At 46.9% G+C, this 22326-nt stretch overlaps 2 protein-coding genes and 2 long non-coding RNA genes across 4 annotated transcripts; all 4 read right to left on the bottom strand.

The window, feature by feature from the left end:
• Positions 1 to 9801: 9801 nt before the first annotated feature.
• LOC120684803 (putative serpin-Z5) lies at positions 9802 to 11734 on the bottom strand. The gene is made up of 3 exons (XM_039966675.1): positions 11421 to 11734; positions 10811 to 10874; positions 9802 to 10683 (listed from the first exon to the last, which is right to left on the bottom strand). The coding sequence occupies exons 1-3, from the start codon at positions 11732 to 11734 to the stop codon at positions 9802 to 9804; spliced, it is 1260 nt and encodes a 419-aa protein (XP_039822609.1).
• A 1810-nt stretch (positions 11735 to 13544) lies between these two features.
• On the bottom strand, positions 13545 to 15089 carry LOC120684804 (putative serpin-Z6A). The gene is made up of 2 exons (XM_039966676.1): positions 14673 to 15089; positions 13545 to 14478 (listed from the first exon to the last, which is right to left on the bottom strand). The coding sequence occupies exons 1-2, from the start codon at positions 15087 to 15089 to the stop codon at positions 13606 to 13608; spliced, it is 1290 nt and encodes a 429-aa protein (XP_039822610.1). The 3' UTR covers positions 13545 to 13605.
• Positions 15090 to 17880: 2791 nt separating this feature from the next.
• Positions 17881 to 19245, bottom strand: LOC120686770. The gene is made up of 3 exons (XR_005680371.1): positions 19034 to 19245; positions 18327 to 18402; positions 17881 to 18041 (listed from the first exon to the last, which is right to left on the bottom strand). It is a non-coding gene; the product is annotated as an uncharacterized LOC120686770 (long non-coding RNA).
• Positions 19246 to 19795: 550 nt separating this feature from the next.
• Positions 19796 to 20708, bottom strand: LOC120686852. Its single transcript, XR_005680417.1, has 3 exons — positions 20579 to 20708; positions 20399 to 20507; positions 19796 to 19877 (listed from the first exon to the last, which is right to left on the bottom strand). It is a non-coding gene; the product is annotated as an uncharacterized LOC120686852 (long non-coding RNA).
• Between the last annotated feature and the right edge of the window lie 1618 nt (positions 20709 to 22326).

A 22326-nucleotide genomic window follows, 5' to 3' on the forward strand; every position in this document is an offset into this window, starting at 1 on the left:
GCTTTTAACTGTGCACCCGATGCATGAATAATATATGGTCTTTTTAGGTGTGTTACTCGTAAGTTGAGCCGTGCTACGCAGGCTTTACTAATAAATGTATGAGATGCTCCAGAATCAAACAACACAACAACAGGGCACTATTTAATGGAAAACGTACCTGTCATCACTTGAGTACCGTCAGTAACATCTTCCAGTGTGGTGTAGTTCACACAACTAGTTTTGATAGGTGCAGCTTTCTTCTTGTGATCCTGTGTACTGGCAGTTGGAACTGGTGCGAGAGGCTTATAGTTAAATTGTTTGCGTGGCAAGCGACAGTCACAAGCCAAATGCCCAGGAAGTCCACAATTGAAACAAGGATAGTTACTAGTGCGTGTAACTTGCTGCATTGACGGCCTCTGTCCTTGCTGTGGCGCTGGGAGACGTGGTACCCACGGCTGCTACTGTGGCGGCCTAGCGACCCAATGACCTGGCTGCATAGGGCGTCATGGAGCTTGCTGATTTCCTGTCTGTACTATCTTGTACCTCTGGGGTGCACTATTGGAAGATCCAACATGTGCTTTTCTCTTTTTGTCTGCCTTGTGAGCTAATGTAGCATCTTCTTGAGTAATGGCCTTATTGACAAGCTCGGTAAAGTTGGCACAAGTAGTTAGAGCTAGTTTGTCTTGCAGTTTGGTGTTTAGTCCCCTCCTTAAGCAATTCTGCCTCTTTTCATCACTATCCACATGAAAACCGCCATACTGAGACAACTGATTAAAGATTTGAGCATACTGCAGAACAGTATTGTTTCCATTCTTCAATGCTAGGAACTCTGCCACCTTCCTTCTCATCAGAATAGTAGGAATATGATGGGCCTTGAATGCTGCCACAATCTCATTCCAAGTGAGTTGTGTATTGGGAGGGAGCAATGCTTTATGATTAACCCACCATATCTTTGCTGGGCCTCTCAGTTGCTGCGATGCAAAGCTTGTTCACTTCTGTGCAATTGAGGATGTTGAACTTGTCCTCGATGGTGCAAATCCAAGCATTTGCCTCAAGGGGATCATCTGCCTTGTGGAACAGAGGTGGTTGCGTGGCCAGAAAACCGATGAAGTCAGTTTCTGCTGGTGGTGCTTGTCGACCTCTGCCGGCATTGTTTTGCACAAATTGCCACATCAATTCGGTCTGCTCATTGCGGTCAGCAATAAGGGCCGCAATAGCCTGAGCCAAGGAAGGAGGTGGTGGTGGTGGTGCTCCGTGATCTCCATTTCCATGGTTAGCAGCGTTGTTATTGCCCATCTATAAAAGTAGCATCCCTTGGTTAGCCATTTCGTTATTAGGATTCATCCATGCAAAATAAAGAATGTGCATAACTAATATGAACACACATCATGAACTATTCCCCTCACGAGATGGTTCACCAAGAGAATAAAATGACTAGTTTCCATTGCAACCACATCTACGCGACTTGAGCCGCAGATTGGTAACTCGAAGTTGCACAAGTTCCGTCCATAGTAGCTCTAGCATAGGTGGTACTGAACATTGCTCAACAAAATGCAGGTTCACAGACATCCAAAGCCTCGCTCATAACCAAAGTTCTACCCATTAACAGGAAGATCATTACAGGAGTAACTTTACATTAAGCAGCCACGCTGCTTGAGCTGAAACAGTTCGTTACATTACCAAAGCCCTGCTGCGAACAACAAACTAACATTAGAGAAGGGTTCATAAATGACCCGAACAACACACCACTACAAAAAGAGGGGTCTTACACGACCCGGCTACATGCCACACTAGCGAAGGGTTATCCTACATGACTCGAACTACCGAGCCACAAAAGAATTCTCAACCCAAGGTTAGCCTAGAGCACTATGTTGGTCATCCTACCCAACTATCCTACAGTTAGGCTACACTGCAAGGGGAGAATCGACGCTATCCAGCTACGTCCTCACGGAGTCCCAGGTCCTGACACGACTCCAGACACTCCCTCAATCTCCTCCGGGTCTTCTTCTTCTTTTGCATCCTCCTCCTCGTCTTCCTCAGCCTCCATCGCCTCCATATCTGCCACTGCCTGCACCTGAGCCTGGACATCCTCAATCAACTCATGGGCCTGCTGAAGCTGCCCCTCCAGGTGCTGCACCATTTGAGTCCTATTCTCCAGCTCCTCATGAAACTCCTGAATCCTTATCTTTCTAGCTCTGGACTTGGCCTTCAGGGTCTTGATCTTTTCCTGAGAGCCCATCATGTTTTGCTCATGAATGTGGGCATCTCGATCCTTGCTCCTACATATTGCATTCTCCTCACGAAGTTGCTTGTACATGTTGATCAACGCAGAAGAGTAGCTGAAAGAGAGGGCTGTCCTGACGTTGTAGTCGGGCATCATGTAGTTCAGGTTGTGGTTCACTCGATCTGCATAAGCCTTAGTGGTCTCATCCTTCAAAGGAATCACACTGTAGGGAGTATCCATAACCTCGGCATTATGCTTCTCAGAGAACTCCTCAATGGCCTTCCTAGCAGCGATCTCCCAGGAGTCTGCCAGCTTCCTACCGTAGACAGTGAGTTGCCACGAGTCCCATTCCAAACGAGTGGGGCAAGCAGGAATCTTCACTATCATCAGCGCTCGGTGCCCAGCAAGCTAGACTCGTGAACTGAGTACTGTGGGGGCTCAGTGTAGTCAAACGCTCTGAGCATCTGCCACAGCAGACGAGGAAAGTGGCCGGTGTGGAGGGCATTGGAGTGCGCCCAACCCTCGGTATCCACGATCACGTGCGTGAAGTTAGCCATCTGTAAGAAAACATAGCGCTGATGTAAGTCTCCAGTTTTGACTAGAAACAGAATAAATTTTTAGTAACACAACACAAATAAATTTTTATGAAGCGCAACAATTAACAACAAGGCGATCAACCGACTCAAATATGCCAGATGCATGCACGTTCTATTGTTTCTCACCCAAGCAAGTACCAAATATGGTATACGAAAATGGCTAGTGGCACAATTACGTACTCTCCCTATATATATATTAGTCGTTTCTACGGTCAAGGATTCATAATGCGCTTAACGTAGTTAGTGTTCCTGCAGACAAACCAGGACGACAAGAGATATAAATATCCATTTCTGGACCCTTCGTGCTAGCACACACGAACGCCCCCCATGTGTCCTACGCCACACGGGTAACGCATATGCAGTTTCCCACATATTCACCCATACATTACCGTCCACTATAGAGACGGCACCCAAATGTTCGACGCTGAATGGGCAGCGCTGCATACGTTACCGAAGCAATGTATTCACTTCCCGTACAAATCGCCTTACGGGACACCCAAGGGTACACGTGCCCCAAGGTACACAGTTATGACCAATTGCATAATGAGTCTTCATCTCGTAACATTGCCTTTTGAGATGGCCGTGATTACAATCACACGGTGAGAAATCCGCACTCCATATCAGGCGGCAGATAGCGACATGCTCATTTGAATTGAGCCTTATCACCTCCTCGTATGCTCGTCATACGGGACCCGCGCACGTATGAAACACGTGGGCTATTCTAAGGACTATCAGGATACTCACCTTGCTTATCTCAGCGTAGGTGCGTTGTTACAGAATAAGAGTTGTGCACAAAAGTAAGGTTTAACGAGAAGTAAATGCTGGAAGTACTAGAATGAAATAGATACTTAGATGCCTCCTAACTTATAACTCATAATTAGGGCATACGAACTATAAACCCAAAAGTTTTACAGTTAAGCACTCAAGAAATCACCCCCAGTGCAATTAGCTCTGATGCCAACTGTCACAGAACAGTCCAAATAATACTGCTCGAATGCAAAAATTAACAACTTAAGCTTAAACCATAGCTTCTGCACTCAACCAGTACACTCAGACTGCCTGCTATAACCAGGATCGATTACACGTGAACTCTCGCCAAAAGATGAGCACAGGTGATTACAAGCAAAAGTAGAGTTCAAATTAATTTACTACAGAGTTTAACACAAGCTTCCGAAATAATTTACAACAAAGTTTTACAATCCAGGGTTACATTTCAAACATCAGAGTTCAAACACAGCGGAAATAAAACGGAGTTTAAAACAGAGACCCAAAATACAATACGATAACTACCATTGACGACAAAAGACGAGCTTCACATCTTGCCCACTGATGTGAGGCCAATCTGCCGGTACTTCACGGAGAAGACGGGACCCACTCGACAGTCCACTCGAAGTCTTCCGGAACATAGCCTGCTCAGAAGGGGTACAACCAAAACCCTGAGTACTCTAATACTCAGCAAGACTTACCCATCTATGGGTATACTTAGCCCATTACCTAAACATGCAAAGCTCTTTGGCTCTGGAGTTGTTTTGCAGAAAAGCTACTAATACTGAATCCTTACTTTCAATATTTTAGCTCCAATTGATTTGACAGCTACAAACTAGGTTCGCCTATTTCTCTAGAGCATACATGGTTGATCATATTATCTTTTAGTAGCATACAACTCAACATTTCCATTCCAGTCTCATTCCACTTCTTTACTACGATGTGACAGAGAGATCAAGGTTCTCATATCCGCGAGTCAAGGCGAATCGATTCGATTTAACCTTGCAAGGTGGACCTAACTCACACGCCAAGTGCAACCCCGTCGAGTCACACCGAGCAACCATTCCCATGATTACCCCGAAGTCTGAATCAAGCCCGCAAACCCCCGGATGATGAGCCCCGCACGTGCGAACACTCGGTGAACCCGTGGACGACTTCACCACCTGTCAACCCTTGCCCAGCACCACTGGTCGAGAATCAGATTTCGACGCAATTTAGGTAATTAGCTTACCAGTTTCGACTACTTCCTACTTCTGGCATGTGGTTAGTACTGTTCAATCTTGGTCAGCACAGCCAGCAACGGTACGGTCCTCAATCGACACAGGCGGAGACTCAATTTTCCTTTATTCCAAGGTTATGTCCAACTTTTCCTCTGCCTGGTCTCCATTTCCATTCTCATAGCATTATTTCTTACTTTCTTACTAAAATACCAAACCTATATCTTGCGGTGACAGGAAATCACCCGTCTTCTACCGTATCCTACTTAAGCATGGCAATGCTATCGACCTATCATGCTAGTAAAAGACCGGGGCCTCCTAAAGATAACGCATTTAAGGTTCCAAGTAACTCCTAGAACTTAATGCACAAGTACTTAAATAACACATTGCATAAGTTTTAAAGTAGGGGTTATGCTCCGGGGCTTGTCTTGCAGGTCAGCGGGGTTAGCGACTTCTTCGGGAGTGTGCTCGACTGCGACCTCCTGCTGTTCTGATGCTTGCGGCTCCTGGACCGGCTCAGCAACCAGCTCGTAGACCACTTCGTTCGTGGCATCTACACGTATGAAAAAGATACCATGCAATAATTAAAAAAATGGTGCAATGAAATGATACAAGTGCTCATGACGCAATGATATTACCGAAAGAAAGATTATTTGGCAAAGCAAATAAAAAAACTGTGGCTAGGAGCGAAACACATGCAAGAAATTACCTTGCAGACATGAATAAAGCAACAAAAATTAACTAGCATGAAAATACATTGATATTACATGCAAGAAAAATTTATTAACTTTTATTGCAAAAAGAAAACATTTATTTTTGCCCTAGCAAAATAAACTGAACAACAATAGATCCACAAACATGTACATAGGCTATGCACATGAAATGTTTTCAGAGAACTGCATAATTTTTAGAGCAATGGAACAACCAGTATTAAATAAAATAGCTTAAACACAAACCAAAATTTAGCAGGGGCAAAAGTGACATTTCACAAGCATGAGTATTTTTCCTCAGAATTTCTTGGTTTAGGCAACACAACAAAGTTTTCAGCCGAAATAAATAGATGAAATTCGAAAACATAACCTAAAAAGGAGGGCTGACGACTGGGCCCCATATGTCAGTGGGAGGCCCAGCCCGCAGCTTTGCTTTGTGCTCGCGCACGCGCGCATGGCCAGCCCAGACTGGCGCGGCGGCGTGCGGCCGGCCGGCGGCGGGCGGAGCTGGCCCACGGCCACGGGAGTCCGGCAGCCCCGGGGCGCGCGGCGGCGGCCCACGGGCCCGCGCAGGGGCACCCCGCGGCGGGCGGCGGCGGATGCAGCGCGGCCACCGGCGGCGCGGCGATGTTCCCACGCTGGTGAGGCGGAATTCGCGCGGGGAAAGAACAGGAAGGATGAGGGACGCGCGGGGATGCTCACCGAGGGCTCGGTTTGGGCGGAGGGTGGCCGGAGAGGGGAGATCGATGAGAGGAGCGGAGCTCCGGCGAGGTTGGCAATGGTGGTCGGCGATACCAGGTGCGGGTCAGGGCTAGGAAGGTTTTGGCACAAGGAAACAAAGCGGGGGCGGTGAGGTTTGGCCGGAGGGGCGCCGGCAACGAGCTCTGCTTGCGTCGGGCTCGGCGTGAGCGCGAGGAAGGAGAGGGGGATAGAAGGGAGGAGAAGCTTTCCGTGCTCGCAAAGGATAAGGGTGGCACGCACGGAGGGCGAAGTTCGCCGTGACGGCCGACGCGTGGCGTCGCCGGCGGCTGCCATTTCGCCGGCATGGACGCGCACAGGGGAGAACAGGAGATCATAGTGAACCCGTTTGACCAATTTTTGACCCGACTTTGACCGATTGAAACTCAAGATTTCATATAGGAACTTGAAATTCGGCCAAAATAAAAGTTGTAGGGAAAGAGAAGATCTACAACTTTTGTTTTGGACGAAAGTTGATTTGAGGCTTGAATCATGGAGAAAAATGTGGTTGAACACGGCTAATTCAACATTTACTATGCGAACTCGATTAGCGCTAATGACATCGCTTAGGTCCATAATTAGCGAGTTAAACACGTGATTAGCACCATGATTAACACCGGGTTGTAACAGTAAGCTCGCCGCTCCGCCGCCCCTTCTCAACGTCTAGCTGACGTCGAAGCTCCGTCGTGTGGTAAAGCCTCTCCTTTCCTCGTTTCCCTCTCTCTTGCGCGTTCCCGAGCCCAGGATGGCTCGTCGGAGTACCCCGGCTGCTCCTCGCCGCCGAATTGCCGCTCCGCCGTGTCATCTCACCGAGCCGAGCCTCCCATTGCGTTCGCCGCGTCGCCTGCTTCCTCCTAGGCCAAAACCGAGCCGTTTTGTGGCCGGAATCTCGAGGTCGTGATTTGTCGGTGAACTTCCGGTGATGCGCTGCCGCACCCTGTCACCGTCGGTGCCCAGTGCCGCCGCTCCACCGCCCCGACCTATCCTGGCCATTTGATCCTCATCCAACGATCCACAGTAGATCTCATCCAGGTCAAACAAGCCAAGTACCGCTCAACCCTACCCTTTTTGCAAAAGAACCCTCTATTTTCCTAAAATAAACCCGCGATCCAACCGTATTCAAAAGTATTTACAAGGTAGCCCGTTTTCTTCTATTTTAACCCCTAACCTTTTATAAAATTGAACCCGCCGTCCAGGACCGCTGTTTTTGCACGCTAACCCCTTATGTTTAGGTTTAATCTCGTTTTAGCCCTCGGTTTCTTCACCAGAGCTCTTTTCCTTTTAAATCTATTACAAATAAGCCCTAAAGCCTTGTTTTGGCCATAACTTTTCTGTTTTAACTCCATTTTTTATGATTCTTGCGCCCACGTGATCCTTGCAACATGTGCGATAGCTTTACCACCTTGTTATCCTCTATGAACATAGTTTTCTGTGTCTTGCAAAAAAATTTTGCTAGCCCTCACAATCTATAGGTAATCGCAAATAGGTCACTGTTTAGTCTATAGTTTCTACGTTTTAGCTCAGTTTCAATCTGTTCTTGTGGCGTTAGTTTTCTCTTAGCGTAAGCTATCGTTTAGTAGTGTCGTTGTGCCGCAGTTCCTGTTTTGAAATTAAATATAAATTTAATTTGATTAATAATCACTAGTCTAGTTTTTCTGATTAAAAACTAATTAGATGTTTACTCCAGTTTTCATAAATAATGTTAACTTGATTAATATCAATTCAAATGTGTTTTAGTTATAATTTTCTTAGTTCAACCAAATCATAAAGTTATGTGTTTAGATGCTCTCACAAATTTGTTCTCTAATTAATTTTTTAATTAGTAATTTCTATATAGATAATTATATATTAAATTTGACTAAGTTTTATTTCGATTTTATAAATGCAATCTAAGGATATTTCTTTTAAATGTCCTTCACACGTGGTTTCTAATTAAAATAAATAAAGTTTATAGTTCTTTTGTTTTTCTTTTATCATACAAATCTTTCGATAGTTGTATTTTTTCAACCGTAGCTTCGTTTTTTCGTGTTTCTTGCACTATCGTGACCATAGCAGCGAGCCCTATCATTTAGTGCGTTCTTTTAAAGTCTCTCTTTTGTTTGGTGCACTGTTCTTAGCTATACTTGTTGTTTGCTTTGTATGTTGACCGATGTTTGCTTGGAGTAGAAGGATAGTTGTTCAAAGCTTGAAGAATCAAGAAGCTTTGTATGACCAAGAGTTGAAGACAGTAAGAGTAGCTTTTCGTTGGAGAAAGGCAAGTGACCCTAATCATCTTTCTATCTATGCTTATTTACAAGATCATATGTTTTAATTGGAACATGGAGAACCACCCAAGAAAACAATACAACCACAATACTATATGGTTCTGGTCTTGGCTAATTAACTAGACAGTCTAGCTTGTGACAGTCTTACCGAAAGGGCAAGAGGGGATGCATCGATGAGATATAGCCCGGTCCTCTTGGGGTAACAACCTTTGCTAAGGTGCTGACCATGAGAGAGGTTTATGCTCTGCTTTGCCTTGAAATCTTAGCGGATTGTTACTTGTTAGGGAATCTTTGTAAAGGCCTCGTAGCGTCCCTATGCAATCATACCTCAGAAGTGTGATATTGTGCCAGCTAGCACAGTGTGGTTGGGTTCAAAGTTCTTCGGAACTTGTACGCGAATTTTGGTGAAAGTGTACAACCTCTGCAAACTGAAAACTGATATATCGGACATGCTCACGGTTATGAGCGGCTTGGACCCTCACATAGTAAATGAACTTAAAGATGGATATAAATCATATTCTGGTTATTTCTTGTGGCCTTGTTGAGTACCAACCGTAAGTGTACTCACCCTTACTTACTACTGCTCAGAAGGAAAAGGTATAAGAAGTATTTTGAAAATGATGCTGAGTTCTAGGTGTACGCAACCCCGGTCGATTGCTTGTGAAGTTTTGAAGCCTTCGTTTCCAGGATACGCTGTATAGCTCTGATAGTCTATAATTGTTTTAACTTTCTTTTTCATAATACTGTTACTGATTATTCACTTATAATATCTCTATATGTATAGAACTTGATCCTAGCATACAAATAGATATGCATTCGGTTTTGTCCTTAAAACCGGGTGTGACACTCTAGCATGAAAAAAAATCTCTTCAAAAAAAGCAACCTAAAATTTTAATATCTACCCAATAAAATAAGCAAAAAGTTGATAGGTTGCTAGTTACCAAGCCTAATTTCCTATGTGATTCCAAAAAAAAGGAAATACAAAAGTGAAACATGATCAATCTGATCTGAAATTAAGCTAGGGTGATAACAAGAAACATATTTTCTAACTCAGACCTAGATTAAATAAACCCAAAAACCACACACCTTGGACACTAGTGGACCTGCCCCCCTCGTCATGTCATCTGCTCATTTCATGTCAAACATATGTGTGATGGATGTAGATATAGAAGTAGAACAACAGGGCTCAATTGTGCACATATCGATGAGGAACGTGGACCAAAGTCACCAAGCAATTCTAGGAGAGAGACAATTATATAGAACCCTAGAGTATTCTGAAGTATCACAAAAGGTCATAACTCATAACCCTTAAATTGAAGGGTCGAGGACACGGCCAACAAAGAGGATTGCTCGCGACACCTCCTCGATCACAAAGAACACAAACGGGTGGTCAGCGACGAAATCCACCGTCTTCTGCTGATCTGCCATTACCGCACTAGCCCCGCAGAGCATATAGCTGCTGGTGGCGACCGCCACACCTTCCTCGTTCACCTCGAGCACCGCCTTGTGGCGCACGTCCCCCACGTGCAGCAGCGTGCCGGCTTCGTCGCCGTCGCGCTTGGCCATGCCGGACAGGTCCGCTTCGCCGGCAACGAAAGCAGAAGTGATCCCCATGTCGTCTCTCAGGACCTGCATTACGCTGCCGGAGGCGGAGAGCTTGAACTTGGGCAGCCGGAAGTCGCCGACCTGGACACGTTCGGTCGGCAGGCGGTAGTAGCAGAACCCAGGGCCGGACGCGATCTTGGCGACCAGGCCAGCAAGGCCGTCGCGTTCGTCCGGCAGGAAGATGCACATGGAGTACCTCGGGAGCTCACCGGCAGCCTTGTCGGGCTCATCAGCAGCCTTGCTTTGCGATGCCCTCCTACGCTGTGTCGATGGCGGCGGCGGCGCCGGAGCTGGTGATTTGTATGGGAGCTTGAGCACCTTGTACCCGTTGCGGACGGCGACGAGCTGGCTCCGCCACGAGCGCATGAAGGGCACGTCGGCGAAGCTGCCGTCGAGGCGGTGGAACTTGTCCACCCTGGTGTTGGACTTGGTGAACGGTGCCTCCCACTTGCCCTTGAAGTAGATGGCGCTGGCGACGACGAGGTTCGTGAGCGCGTTCACTGAACTCGAATCTAGGATCGAATCGATGTGGTTGTTGGTGGCTGCCGCCACGCCGCCGTTGATCACGTTAACTGCCTTCTCGGGCTTCACGACAAAAGAAAACAAATTCTCCATAATTTCAATTCATGCATTCATATGAATCAAAAAGGGATTAGGATGATGATGATTTTGAGTAGATGAGTTCATGCGTTTGCATGTTCGGTGACCTCACCTCGTTGCTGAAGTCGACGGCGCGGGCCTCGGCCTTGTAGGCCGCGGCGGCGGCTGTTGGAAATCTCTAAGCACTCACACACAAAAAAAAAACACACGAAGAACAGAGAGGAACAAAGCAATGGCGCACAAACCCCCCGGCAACGCCCACACGCTGCCGTTTTTCTCTATTGCCTTGCACTGAACAGACAGAGCATACAAGAATATATAGACACAGGCAGCACTAGAGCACACACTCCACTCACCCTGGTCTCCCGCCACAATCCGCTTGGCCCGGCGGCGTCGCGCGCGCCATACGCTTGACCAAACCGGCACAACCCGCTCCAACAGATCGTGACGCTCTTGCCTAACAAACTCTCGCCAGCAACGATTACCCGCGCAGCATACGCGGCACCGCACCGACTGACTCAACGCAGGCAGCAAGCAATGTACACCACCCAACACACGCACGCACCGCATGTGGCCGTGGCATACACACAACACACCTACTTGCATGCACACACATGCACGAACGAACAACGCACACACCAGCGTCGTGCACACACACAGCGCCGGGTTTATTCCTAACAGCGGCATCGCGGAACTCCGGCCGCGGCGCCCACGCGCCTCACGCGAACGCGACGGCCGGTCCACCGCCCGACGAGCACGACCGGTCCGCGAGCGCGCGCTCCGCGACGCGGCGGGCGAACGCCGCGAGGTCGTCGCGGGACCCCCCGCCCAGCGCGTCCAGGAGCTCTTGTAGCGTGCCGCCGCGGGCGCCCGCGGCGAGCAGCGCCAGCGTGGCGTAGATGGACCCCGGCGAGAAGACGAGGTTCGAGTCACTGCCGTCTCCCTCGGCGGGGGCGAGGTGCTTGGTGAGGCAGAGCGAGAGCGCCGTCAGACCGGCGCTGTTGGACCTGCGTGTCCTTGGCCGCTTGCGCGCCATGGCCAACACCAACACGGTCACAGGCTCAAAGCTCGTGGAGTCTTCGCTAGTTCTCGGAGAGATCCAGTATCCCTCCTGAGTCACAGGCTCACAGCTCGTGGAGTCTTCGCTAGTTCTCGGAGAGATCCAGTATCCCTCCTGAATAATACCATACGGTCCATACCATACCTCGTGTTTACACCTAACCTTTTATTAGGAAACCCGATACACACCTTGTTTGGAAATTGCGCTTTTTATTTCCACGTACTATTAATTACCTAGTTATAGGAAAGGACTCCTGCGGGTGCAATAGAATTGGAATCGGCGCTTGGTTCAATCTAAGGCAACTCAAAGAGCCAATAGCAAAATTCACTCGGATTTGTAAAAATGAAAAACACTGGAAAAAAATAAATCCAACAGTCTCTCCATCTCTCCTCGCTACCGGACACTGGCGCGCTTTGCCGAGTGCTGAATACACTCGGCAAAGACCTGTTTGCAATCGACAAAGGGTTTGCCGAGTACAGGGTAAACCGGACGTGGCAAAAAAAGTGATGGTGAAACCATCTTTGCCGAGTGTTTTTTTTTTCGGGCACTCGGCAAAACCTTTGCTGTGAGCCGGAAGGCACTCGGCAAATATTTCGGATCGGATCAGAAAAATAGCGTTTAAAAATAGAAAAAAAATATTTTTCCCAGGAACCACACCAGTCATCTAACGTCATGTATTATTTCGTGTAAAATCGTGCTGCTACGCGGCTGCTATGATTTAAACCCGTGATCTCTTGTTTCGCTCGTAGCCTCCTCTATCACTCCACCCCTGCGTCACCTGTGTCTAGATTCCGTTTTGATTCTCCACATATTATACTAACCTAAGATTAAATTGCTTGTTTGAGGTCCTAAGCGAATTCAAATAAAAAAATTTTGAACTACAAAGTTTCATAACTTTTCGAGATCTACAACTTTGATGTTGTAAGTTTTTTTGATCCGAAGTCATTTGCAAAATTTGAGAAATTCAAACATATATTCAAAATTCTAAATGAATTCAAATAAAAAAGTTATGAACTACAAAGTTTCATAACTTTTCGAGATTTACAACATTGAGTTTCTTCATCCGAGGTTGTTTGAAACACTCCAAAAATTCAAATTCAAAATTTATCGGAGAGACTTTGTCGAGTATATCTTTATTTCCAAATTAAATACACTCGGCAAAGAAATTAAGCAAAAAAAATTAAAAATACTAGATGGACCCGAAAAATTACCGAAATTTCACATTAAGCAATCCATATTGTCGATTACCTATATAAAAAGTTTTGAACCCAAACAACAATTCAACCATCAATTTGACTCCAAATCTTATCAGATCATTCTCAACTCTATGATTCTTCTTCGGGGATGTTTCGGTTTGTAAGCAACATATGTGACAAAGTGTGCGAAACCTCCTCAATTTTTCCCACAACCTACACATATGATATTATGACATCTTGCCAAATCTCATAATTTTTAGACTTTGTTTGCTATTTTTAATTTTTTTAAAAAATCAGGAATGGGCTGTTTGCCGAGTGCACACCCCTTGGCACTTGGCAAACAACTTTGTTTGCCGAGTGTCTTTTTTTTTGCCGAGTGTTTTTTCCTTGGCACTTGGCAAATATATTGTTTGCCCGAAAGTTATGCTTTTTTAAAATGTAGACTGCCTGGATTGGTCTGGATTTGCTACCCGGCAAACCATGTAGATCCACCCCTTAGACAGATGCTAACATAGCATCTATCCATCAGAGTGAAAAACCTGTGTATACATTGATCCATCATAACACCCTTAAACGCTACCGAGACTATATTTTTCTGATTGACAAAGTTCTAGGTTTTATACCGGTCATAGGACACCTGGTGGTAATCAACTAGTATTTTGTTGGGTCAAGGACATGCCCGACAAACAAGATTGCTTCGGACACCTCCTCGACGACAAAGAACGTGAAGGGGTGGTCGGCGACGAAGTCCACTCTCCTCGGTGGCCCCGGCGGGCATGTAGCGCCGCACAACATGAAGGTGGCTGCCGCCGCCTCGGTGCCCTCTTCGTTCACCTCGATCACCGCCTTGTGGCAGACCTCGTCGGCGAACAACGGCATGCCGGAGCCGTCGTCCTCGTCCACCACCGCCATGTCGGACAGGTCGGCCTGTCCAGCGTTCAAGGCGGCTCTGATCCCCATGCCGTCCCTGAGGACGCCCGTTAGGCTACCCGAGAAGGAAAGCTTGAACTTGGGCAGCCTGAACTCTCCGACGGGCACCCGCGTCTCCGGCAGGCCGTAGCGCCAGAACCCCGGCATGGTCGTGATCCTGTCGACGAGGTCCGGCAGGCCGTCGCGCTCGTCCGGCAGGAAGACGTACATGGAGTACCGCGAGACTTGTTGGCCAGCAGCCGTCGCGTTGGGCCAGCCTCCCGGACCCAGTCCCTGATGCCACGGCCGCAGCGGCGGCGACGATTCGTACGGGAGCTTGAGCACCTTCAGCCCGTCGCGAACGCTGATGAACTGGCTCGACCGTGAACGCATGAAGCGCGCGCCGGCGGCGGCGATGCCGTCGAGGCGGTACAACTTGTCCACGACGGTGTCGTCCTTGTCGAAGGGCTCGTCCCACTTGCCCTTGAAGTAGATGGCGTTGGCGAGGACGAGGCTCGTGTTTTTCTCAAGCGATGCCGGAGCGAGGATGGAGTCGATGAGGTTGTTCGTGGCCGCGGGCACCCAGCTGTTGATTTGGCAGACTGCTTTCTCCGGCTGCACAAATTAGACGAATCTCGACGAATTCATGAACGAATACAAGTGTTGGATACCAAGAAAAATCGAGAATTGCGTATACACACACACACACACACACACACACACACACACACACATATATATATATATATATATATATATATATATATATATATATATATATATATATATATATAAAGCAATGTACGTACCTCATTGCGAAAGTCGACAACGCGCGTCTCGGCCTTGTAGGAAGCGGCGGCGGCGTCGCGGAAGCCCGGCCGGATCACGCACGTAGCATCGTGCCACATGCCCGTCGCGTTCGCGACGGCCGGGCCGCCCGACCGCGACTGGTCCGCGATCGCGCTCCGTACCACGGCGGCGACGAGCACGGCGAGCTCATCGCGGGAGCGTGCACCGAGGGCGGCCAGGATCTCCTGGAGCGTGCGGCCGCGCGCGCCCGCAGCGACCAGCGCGAGCGCCGCGTAGACGGACAGCGGCGAGAAGGCCGGGTTAGCGCCGCAGGTGGCGGCGGCGAGGTGCTTCGCGAGACAGAGCGCGAATGGTGTCAGGGCGGCGCCGTCGGGGCGGCGCTCGGCGATGCTTGAGGTTCCCCGTTGGCAAATCATGTTTCGAGACCGGACTAGAACAAGAAGCACAATCTGGATTTATTTTTTTGATTCAAAGAACAATCTGGAAGCTGATGAGTTTGGGGGTGTTTGGGAGCACTCCACTCCACCAAATTTAGCTCCACTCCACAAAAATTTATCCAAACACCCTAACCTACTCCACTTCACTCTACTAAAAAAACTGGAGCACCTGAAGAGGTGCTCTTAGCTCCACTCCACAAAAATTTATTCAAACACCCTAATCTACTCCACTCTACTCCACCAAATACTAGCTCCACTCTACTAAAAATCTGGAGCACCTGAAGAGATGCTCCACCAAAACTTGGAGCTGCTGGAGTTGGAAAAAATTACCCACTACGACTGGTTACACACCCCCTCAATACCGGTTCGCAAAAAAAAAAAAAGTCAACTCCTTCCGTAGCGCCTTTCCCCGCAGTCGGGCATCCTCACCGCCACTGCCATTCCCCGTCGCTGCGCTTCCCTCGTAGCGTCGCATCATGGCCGCCGCCACGCTCTCCAGTCGCCGTCGTCACCGGGGCTCGCCGCCAGCGCGCCGCCGCGGCAGAGGGCGCCGCCGTACCCATCCCCGTCCACCTCCCGCACGCCCTTCCTCCTCAAGCAGGGTCCCTTCCGCCTACCCGCCCATGGCAAAGGAGCTCGCAGCTCCCACGCCCATGGCTGCGGAGGTGCTCGCTGCTCCCTCCCGCGGAGCTCGCCACTGTCGCGCCGTCGTCGTGGAGGGCGCTGCCGTCCCCGTTCCCCTGGAACTCCTCGCGCGCCCTTCCTCCTCAAGCAGGGGGCCTTCTGCTCGCCCGCCCAATCCGGCGCCTGCAGTCCCATGAGGGCACGGCGGAGGAGCTCGCCCCTCCCGCTGGTGGAGCTCGACGGCCCCGCCCAAGAAGGCGCCTACGGTCCCGCCAGCTCGCATCGGAGAGCTCGCGGCTCTGACGCCCACAGCCACGGAGAAGCAGGGAGGGGGCGGCGCCCATCAGGGAGGAGGAAGAGGCGGCGCCCACCAGGTGGAGTGGAGTCACGGAGGAGAAAGAGGAAAGGTGGAGTGGAGGTAGAAGAACGACACGCGCGTGGAAGTGAGTGGAGTTTATGGCCCGAGATGAAGCCTCACGGATGAGAATAAAATTTCCACCTAATTTCATTGTTAGCTTTTTCACATACATAAGCCTAGGCACGAGGAGATAGGGACGATACCCTACGCATCCTCTCTAAAGCAGTGAACTCGATAGCGGTTGACTATTGGGCTGGCGGGGTGAAAGGAATTGGACTGGCCTTTTAGAATTGTGGAGTGGAGCCACAGAATACCCAAACAGAATGAACTACAAGTGGTGGAGTGGAGTGGAGTTGATGGAGTGGAGTGACTGTTTTGAGAGTGGAGTGCTCCCAAACATGCCCTTTATATTCTCTACAATAGATCAGCGTATGTGACTATGACTCTATACTTGACCTTGTAAGATATTCGACATTGGCACATAGCGAGCCCGAGACGATTAGACGAAGATCCCGATACTGAATATTCATGCGACCGTAATTTTTTAATCTCACGGTTGATCCCACTTGCTAGACTCCGCTTCCCTTCTTTTCTTCCTCACGCACCCACCTTTCCTCTGCGGTTCTGCTCCCCTTCTTTCCTCCTCACGCACCCAAGCCAGATCCACCTTTCCTCACGCGCCTCCACCCAAGCCAGATCCATGGTGGTCGGCCGGCGACGGGCCTACCTTGGGGCGGAGTGGCGGTGGGCCAACCTCGGGGTGGCAGGGTGGCATTGGGAAGATGCGGCGGGGCCGCAGCGGGGTGGAGCGGCGGCGCACTCGCCGCCGGCCAGGAAGCCGAGCGGCACGGCGGCGGGAAGGCGCAGCGGGGAGCGGCGGCGCGCTCGCCGTCGGCCGAAGCCGATATTTTTACTTTTTTTCTTTTTTTTTGGATGCAAAAAGTTTTTTGTTTAGGATGTAAAATTTTTTTCTCATTTTTTTATTTATTTAGACGCAAAAAATATTTTCAATTCTTTTTATCAAAACTTTCTTGTTATTTTTCTATCTCTCCAAAAATTTTCTCGAAATTTTTTTCTATCTCTTGAATTTTTCTTGAAAAAATTTCTCTCTCTAAATTTTGTGTTAATTTTTTTGAACATTTTTTTATTACTAAATGACAAAAGGTTACTATAAAGAAAAAAATTATATGGTCTGAAAATCGACCGTAGGAACCTCCCTACAGTCGACTGTAAACTAGCATGCCCGACATGGATCGAGAGTTGGAGACCGACACTGCCGGGTAAATCTATTTGTCCCTCGCGTCGCTAGAATACGACCTATCTCAGAAGAGCAGACGCCGGCCAACTCTGCATGCGGTCGGTCCACAGAACGCAGGTCCACTCTTGCAAGCATGATGCATGAGTACGGCTCACATATATAAAACGTGATCTTTTTTTTTATCTGCTGGTTCTTCCTCATTGGCCGGGCCCAGGCCATAAATCGTCCGTAGAAATCGGAGCAGTTAGAATGTTCCAATCATTTTGACTTTTGGAAACATTCTGAATAGTTCTGAACAATTCCGAATGGTGCAAAACTATTTTGATTAATTCCGAATGATGCAAAACATTCGGAATAGTTACAAATGTTTCGGGAACATTAGGAACTAGGAATATTGGCGTGCGAACGCCGTGCTGTGGCGGTTCGTCCGCAGCAAAGTCAAACAGTTCAAATAACAAAAAGCAAGTTTTTTTTTATGGTAGGCCAAACTGATATACAGTATACATAGGTATCAAGTTGCAACAGCCATAGAGCTCAAAGATGTTGGCAAACCATGCAATCATTCATCGTACAGACAAAACAAAGATAGATCAATTACAAATGTTAATAATAAAAGCACAAATAGCGGCATAAGTACAGGTCTTTAGGTTGCGCACCAGGCCATTCATAGTTGGTCGGTCTCCTCTGATACCTGAAAATAAATTAATACTCGATTTGTTGAAGAGATAACATGCATGAGACGATATTGATACTTTTGGTACAGAGATAAAAAAAATTTATGTCATTGTCTCATATTTATAGTTGTTTGGAATATTAAAGAAAACTAAGAGTACCACCTCACTTCCTAAAACCAAAGAACTTGCATGGCAGCCAGCAATGAGAAGTGAAAAGAAAAGGAAAGGAACCTTTGATCCAAAGGGCCAAACTTTTAGAATGAAAGGCAAAACTAATACCACATACCAATTTCATAGCTAACCTGAAATTCTTTTTTTAAAAAAGGGAACTTGTTCATGGTTCTTGCTCATTGGGATTGCAATTCATGGGGTAAAAGTCTGCAAAGAAAGATATGTAATAAAATCCATAATGATTTAATTTAATAATCAATAAGAATAAAGCGCATAGCTGCCTATGGTTGCTGCACAGTCGGGCGCCTCAAGCATCATTTCATATCAATGTACAGAATAGCCAATTTATTTAGTTTGTTTATGATGCATAGATAGGCATAATATTAATCCACTATGACATAAGTACATAACTACATTTCTGCAGCTCAATTCACACCATTGACTCTATGGTGCCTCACCAGGGATTACAGCATGCTCGAGCACACCTGCTTTACAGACCCGTAGCAAACTCTTGAACATTCTTATGGTTTACAGGTTTCCACCAACCATTTTGATAATCTGTCTTTCATTATTTTAACCAAGCAACAAATTGCCGTACGGGAAAGAAATTCTGCATTCTAAAAAGAACATTTGCAGAATTAAACAAAGCCACTTATAACTAATTAGCATCAAATCAATTGCCTAAGGAGTTCTATTAGTATTATACTGCAGTAGCTTATATATGCCAATTAGTGTACATCACATGTTTTTCTTAGTATTATCAGTCAAATCAAACATTGCACAAACAACTAAACAGATTATTGAGGTCAAGATGCAAGAGGTCACAGGAGAATGCAACCTTTTTGTTCTGCCAGAAGTAGCAGTTGAAGGAGTGGATGTTAAGATGACCTCCTCTTGCCTTGCCTCTATTCTGCCGGCAAGTCGCTGCGTTCCAGTTTGGCCAGTCCAGACTCTAGAGTGGCGCACCTGAATGCACCAAATGCAATTGTACCATGGAGGACTAACAAACGACCAGTAAGGAATGTAATTGCAAGGAGGGCAAATGAAAGAATCAAGAGTTCACTTTGCCTGCTAAATCCTGAACATAAGGTGGACTAAGATAAAAAAATAACTTGGTAAGAACCGGGAACTGTGAAATGTTTGATGATAGAGCTTTTTTCCTCTTCTTTAATTTAGATAAATTATGAATATGCAAAGAGCATCATAGTTTCGTTGATGTTTTAGAAATTCATATAGGCTTGCAAAAAAGATGGATTCATGACCTTTGGACAAACAATATGCAAGCATTTCCACTCACCCATTTATGGAGGATCAAAAAAGGGAGAAAGCCTGCTGATTAATGAGTTCACAAATCACGAAAGTGCTGATTATAGATGGATGTATGCCAAACTCACAGGCATACCTATCCAGATAGTCCATGTAAAATAAGATCTAGAAATGAATAAGAGGTTATTATGCAAAAATTCAGTGTACAAAATTACTGGCAGTCAAATTGATATAATGTTGGTAATGCTATACTCAGCAGGCCACCATGAATATTAATCACTGATTATAGAAACATCATCATGAAGGGAGGCTCAAATATTACTTAGCAAAAGGGGTGTCATAAAATTTAGTGTGTCCTCACGACAGTACAGTGGATAACCCAGCCGGTAGCTCCACGCTCTCAAATACCTGCACAACTGAATTGGCAAGCTGCAGATTAGAATCAGCACATACCCCAATGGTACTCACCATGTTATTAGATGCTGTGTACAGAGGTGAGAGGTTCATGACATGTTCATCTAGAAGCTCAAAAGCATAACACATATTAATCAGAACATATCTTAATCAGCTTGCTCTTTGAATGTACAGCAAGGTTCATACAGAAGCATATTTATGAATTAGATATAATCAATAAAGCCATCAGCTGGTCCATCTAGCTATTTGGTATGGACGTATGATTACTACGTCCAGGGAAAAGACCACACCTCAAAAATATAAAGGGAAAGATTCGTGTGTTTATACTAAATCATCCCAAACTAATTTGTAAGAATCATCCCAAACTAATTTGTAAGAAAGGAGAGAATTAAGATCTATCTATCTCAGTCCCCTAGTGGGAGATGGGGAGGGGGAGACCGAACATTAGACAGGCAAGCAGAACATCGGAGCAAGGGGCCGCCGGGCAGGGGGTGTGGGAAGAGACGGAGTGACGGACTCGGACCTGACCCAGACGCAAGGTCCGTAGGCGCCAGACACTAGCACCATCCTCCATATTCGCCTTGAGCATTGAGGCCGCCGCCACCAGGGAAAACTAGATTTGATGTCGACATCTGCGGCAGGCAGAATTAGGGTGAGAGCATGGCCTTGAACTCAACGGGGACGACCGCTTGAGGGTACTTACTTGGTACGGAGGGGTGAGCGAGGAGGAGCATTCGACTTCCATTGCCGGTGACACATAAGCCTGTGTATAGAGGACGGGTTCTGGGCCTGAGGATGGGGTGCGCGGAGAGAGAGGGTGAGAGGAGATGGAGAAGGCCATCCAAGCGAGGCGAACCAGGTGGAGACAAATTGGTTGGCGGACATGGACGACGCGTAGGCCTCTCGCAGCTCTTGTGTGGGTCTCTATTTGCCACGCGTACGATGGACGCAGTCTGCTGATGGTCGGCAGCAAGGCGCAGAAGGCACGTGGCCAGCAAGGACGCGTCGAGCGCTAGATGGTCTCCTTTTCTTCGAGCCATATAGATTTACATATTGTTTAATTTGTATTTTCAAAACTTTCAGCATTGTTGTGCTCTATTCGAATTGAACAATTACAAAAGTTTCCAAAGAACTGTAAAAATTGTTTCAAACTGCAAAACATTTAAAATTGTTTCCAGCAATTCAAATAGACTCAGATCAGTTTGAAACAATTTACAATATTTCAAAACTACAAAAAAATCTAAACAAAACTATGTTTCTACGCTCAAGCTACCAAGCTAACAAATGGGCCTCCGATCCAGTAAGGCTCAGCTATTTTTCTGAGCCGCTGGCGCGTGCGGACGCGCCCGTCCGCTTGCGATAGCTGCAGAAATCGCAGAAGGTGATAAAAAGATGCCCCCAACACTGCCTGCCGTCGTATATTTCATACCGTGCTGCTAGCGCTCGGCTGTCCGATGGTCCGTTGCAGCGTAGGGAAACATAGTGCGCAACATTAAAATTCCGCTTTGCAACATCCAAAATATATTGTAAAATAATAGCTCATCCATGTCTGATTCTAAGAGAAGTAAATTCCCACCTCAACAAATAGAGATATTTCTTGCAACATTCCAAATCCTTCCTTTCTCTGGTGGGAATCACAATTTTTTCAGATATTTGAAACATCCTATAATACCGTATATAACATCAAGAAAAGACTATGCAACAAATATCTCTTGCTGCGACATCAAGAAAAGACATCCCATGCATTGCAAAAAAATAAAAATAAAAAAATCGAGCATGGAACTTGACACCTGAAAACTAATCTTGCGGTTTAGGGTTTAGGATCAAAGCTTTGTTCCAGGCTCACTTTTTCTAAAACCATCAAGAAGTAAAAAAAATGTTTGTTTCAAAACATGCATATGTCGTTAACCTTGATCATGCGGTGATGACACTGCCATTCGGGACCAACATTGATATCCGCAACATGATGCAGTACAAGGTCGTGATGAAGGAGTACGGCCTTTGTCTGAACGGTGCCACCGTAAAACGAACTGCGTTTCAAAAATGAGAATCCGACTCCTTGCATCGTTGTGATAGTCCCTGAATCAGTAGCTATCACACACACAACTAATGAATTACATATCACAGTCATACAACATATTAAATACAAACATAGATTTATTTATTACATAAATCCAAAGGATTTGTAGTACAAATTCTGATACAAGCCTCTTGGGCTAATGCGAAACAAACAAAAAACAAAAGAGGTAGCTAAGCTTCTGGGCGTTCTTCATCTTGGTGTCTCTCCTCCATAGGCAAACTCGAGCGTAGCACGGGCCATCCTAGTTACATCCATCGTCGTCGGGCTTGATCTTCATCATCAATGGGTCGTCCTGGCATTCTAGGTCCCCAAATTAATACACACCTTCCAAAACCACCAAGTCGATGCAAGAACTCCCACTCCTCGCACCT

The sequence above is a fragment of the Panicum virgatum genome, chromosome 8N (genome assembly GCF_016808335.1).
Source record: "Panicum virgatum strain AP13 chromosome 8N, P.virgatum_v5, whole genome shotgun sequence".
NCBI lineage: Eukaryota > Viridiplantae > Streptophyta > Magnoliopsida > Poales > Poaceae > Panicum > Panicum virgatum.

Excerpts from the sequence above, each read along its gene's own strand:
- LOC120684804 (XM_039966676.1), bottom strand. The coding sequence starts at position 15,089 with ATGATTTGCCAACGGGGAACCTCAAGCATCGCCGAGCGCCGCCCCGAC. Across the intron at positions 14,479-14,672 it reads TTGTCGACTTTCGCAATGAG|CCGGAGAAAGCAGTCTGCCA; the intron begins GTACGTACATTG and ends TAATTTGTGCAG.
- LOC120684803 (XM_039966675.1), bottom strand. The coding sequence starts at position 11,734 with ATGGCGCGCAAGCGGCCAAGGACACGCAGGTCCAACAGCGCCGGTCTG. Across the intron at positions 10,875-11,420 it reads GGACCGGCCGTCGCGTTCGC|ATTTCCAACAGCCGCCGCCG; the intron begins GTGAGGCGCGTG and ends GAGTGCTTAGAG. Across the intron at positions 10,684-10,810 it reads CCGTCGACTTCAGCAACGAG|CCCGAGAAGGCAGTTAACGT; the intron begins GTGAGGTCACCG and ends TTTGTCGTGAAG.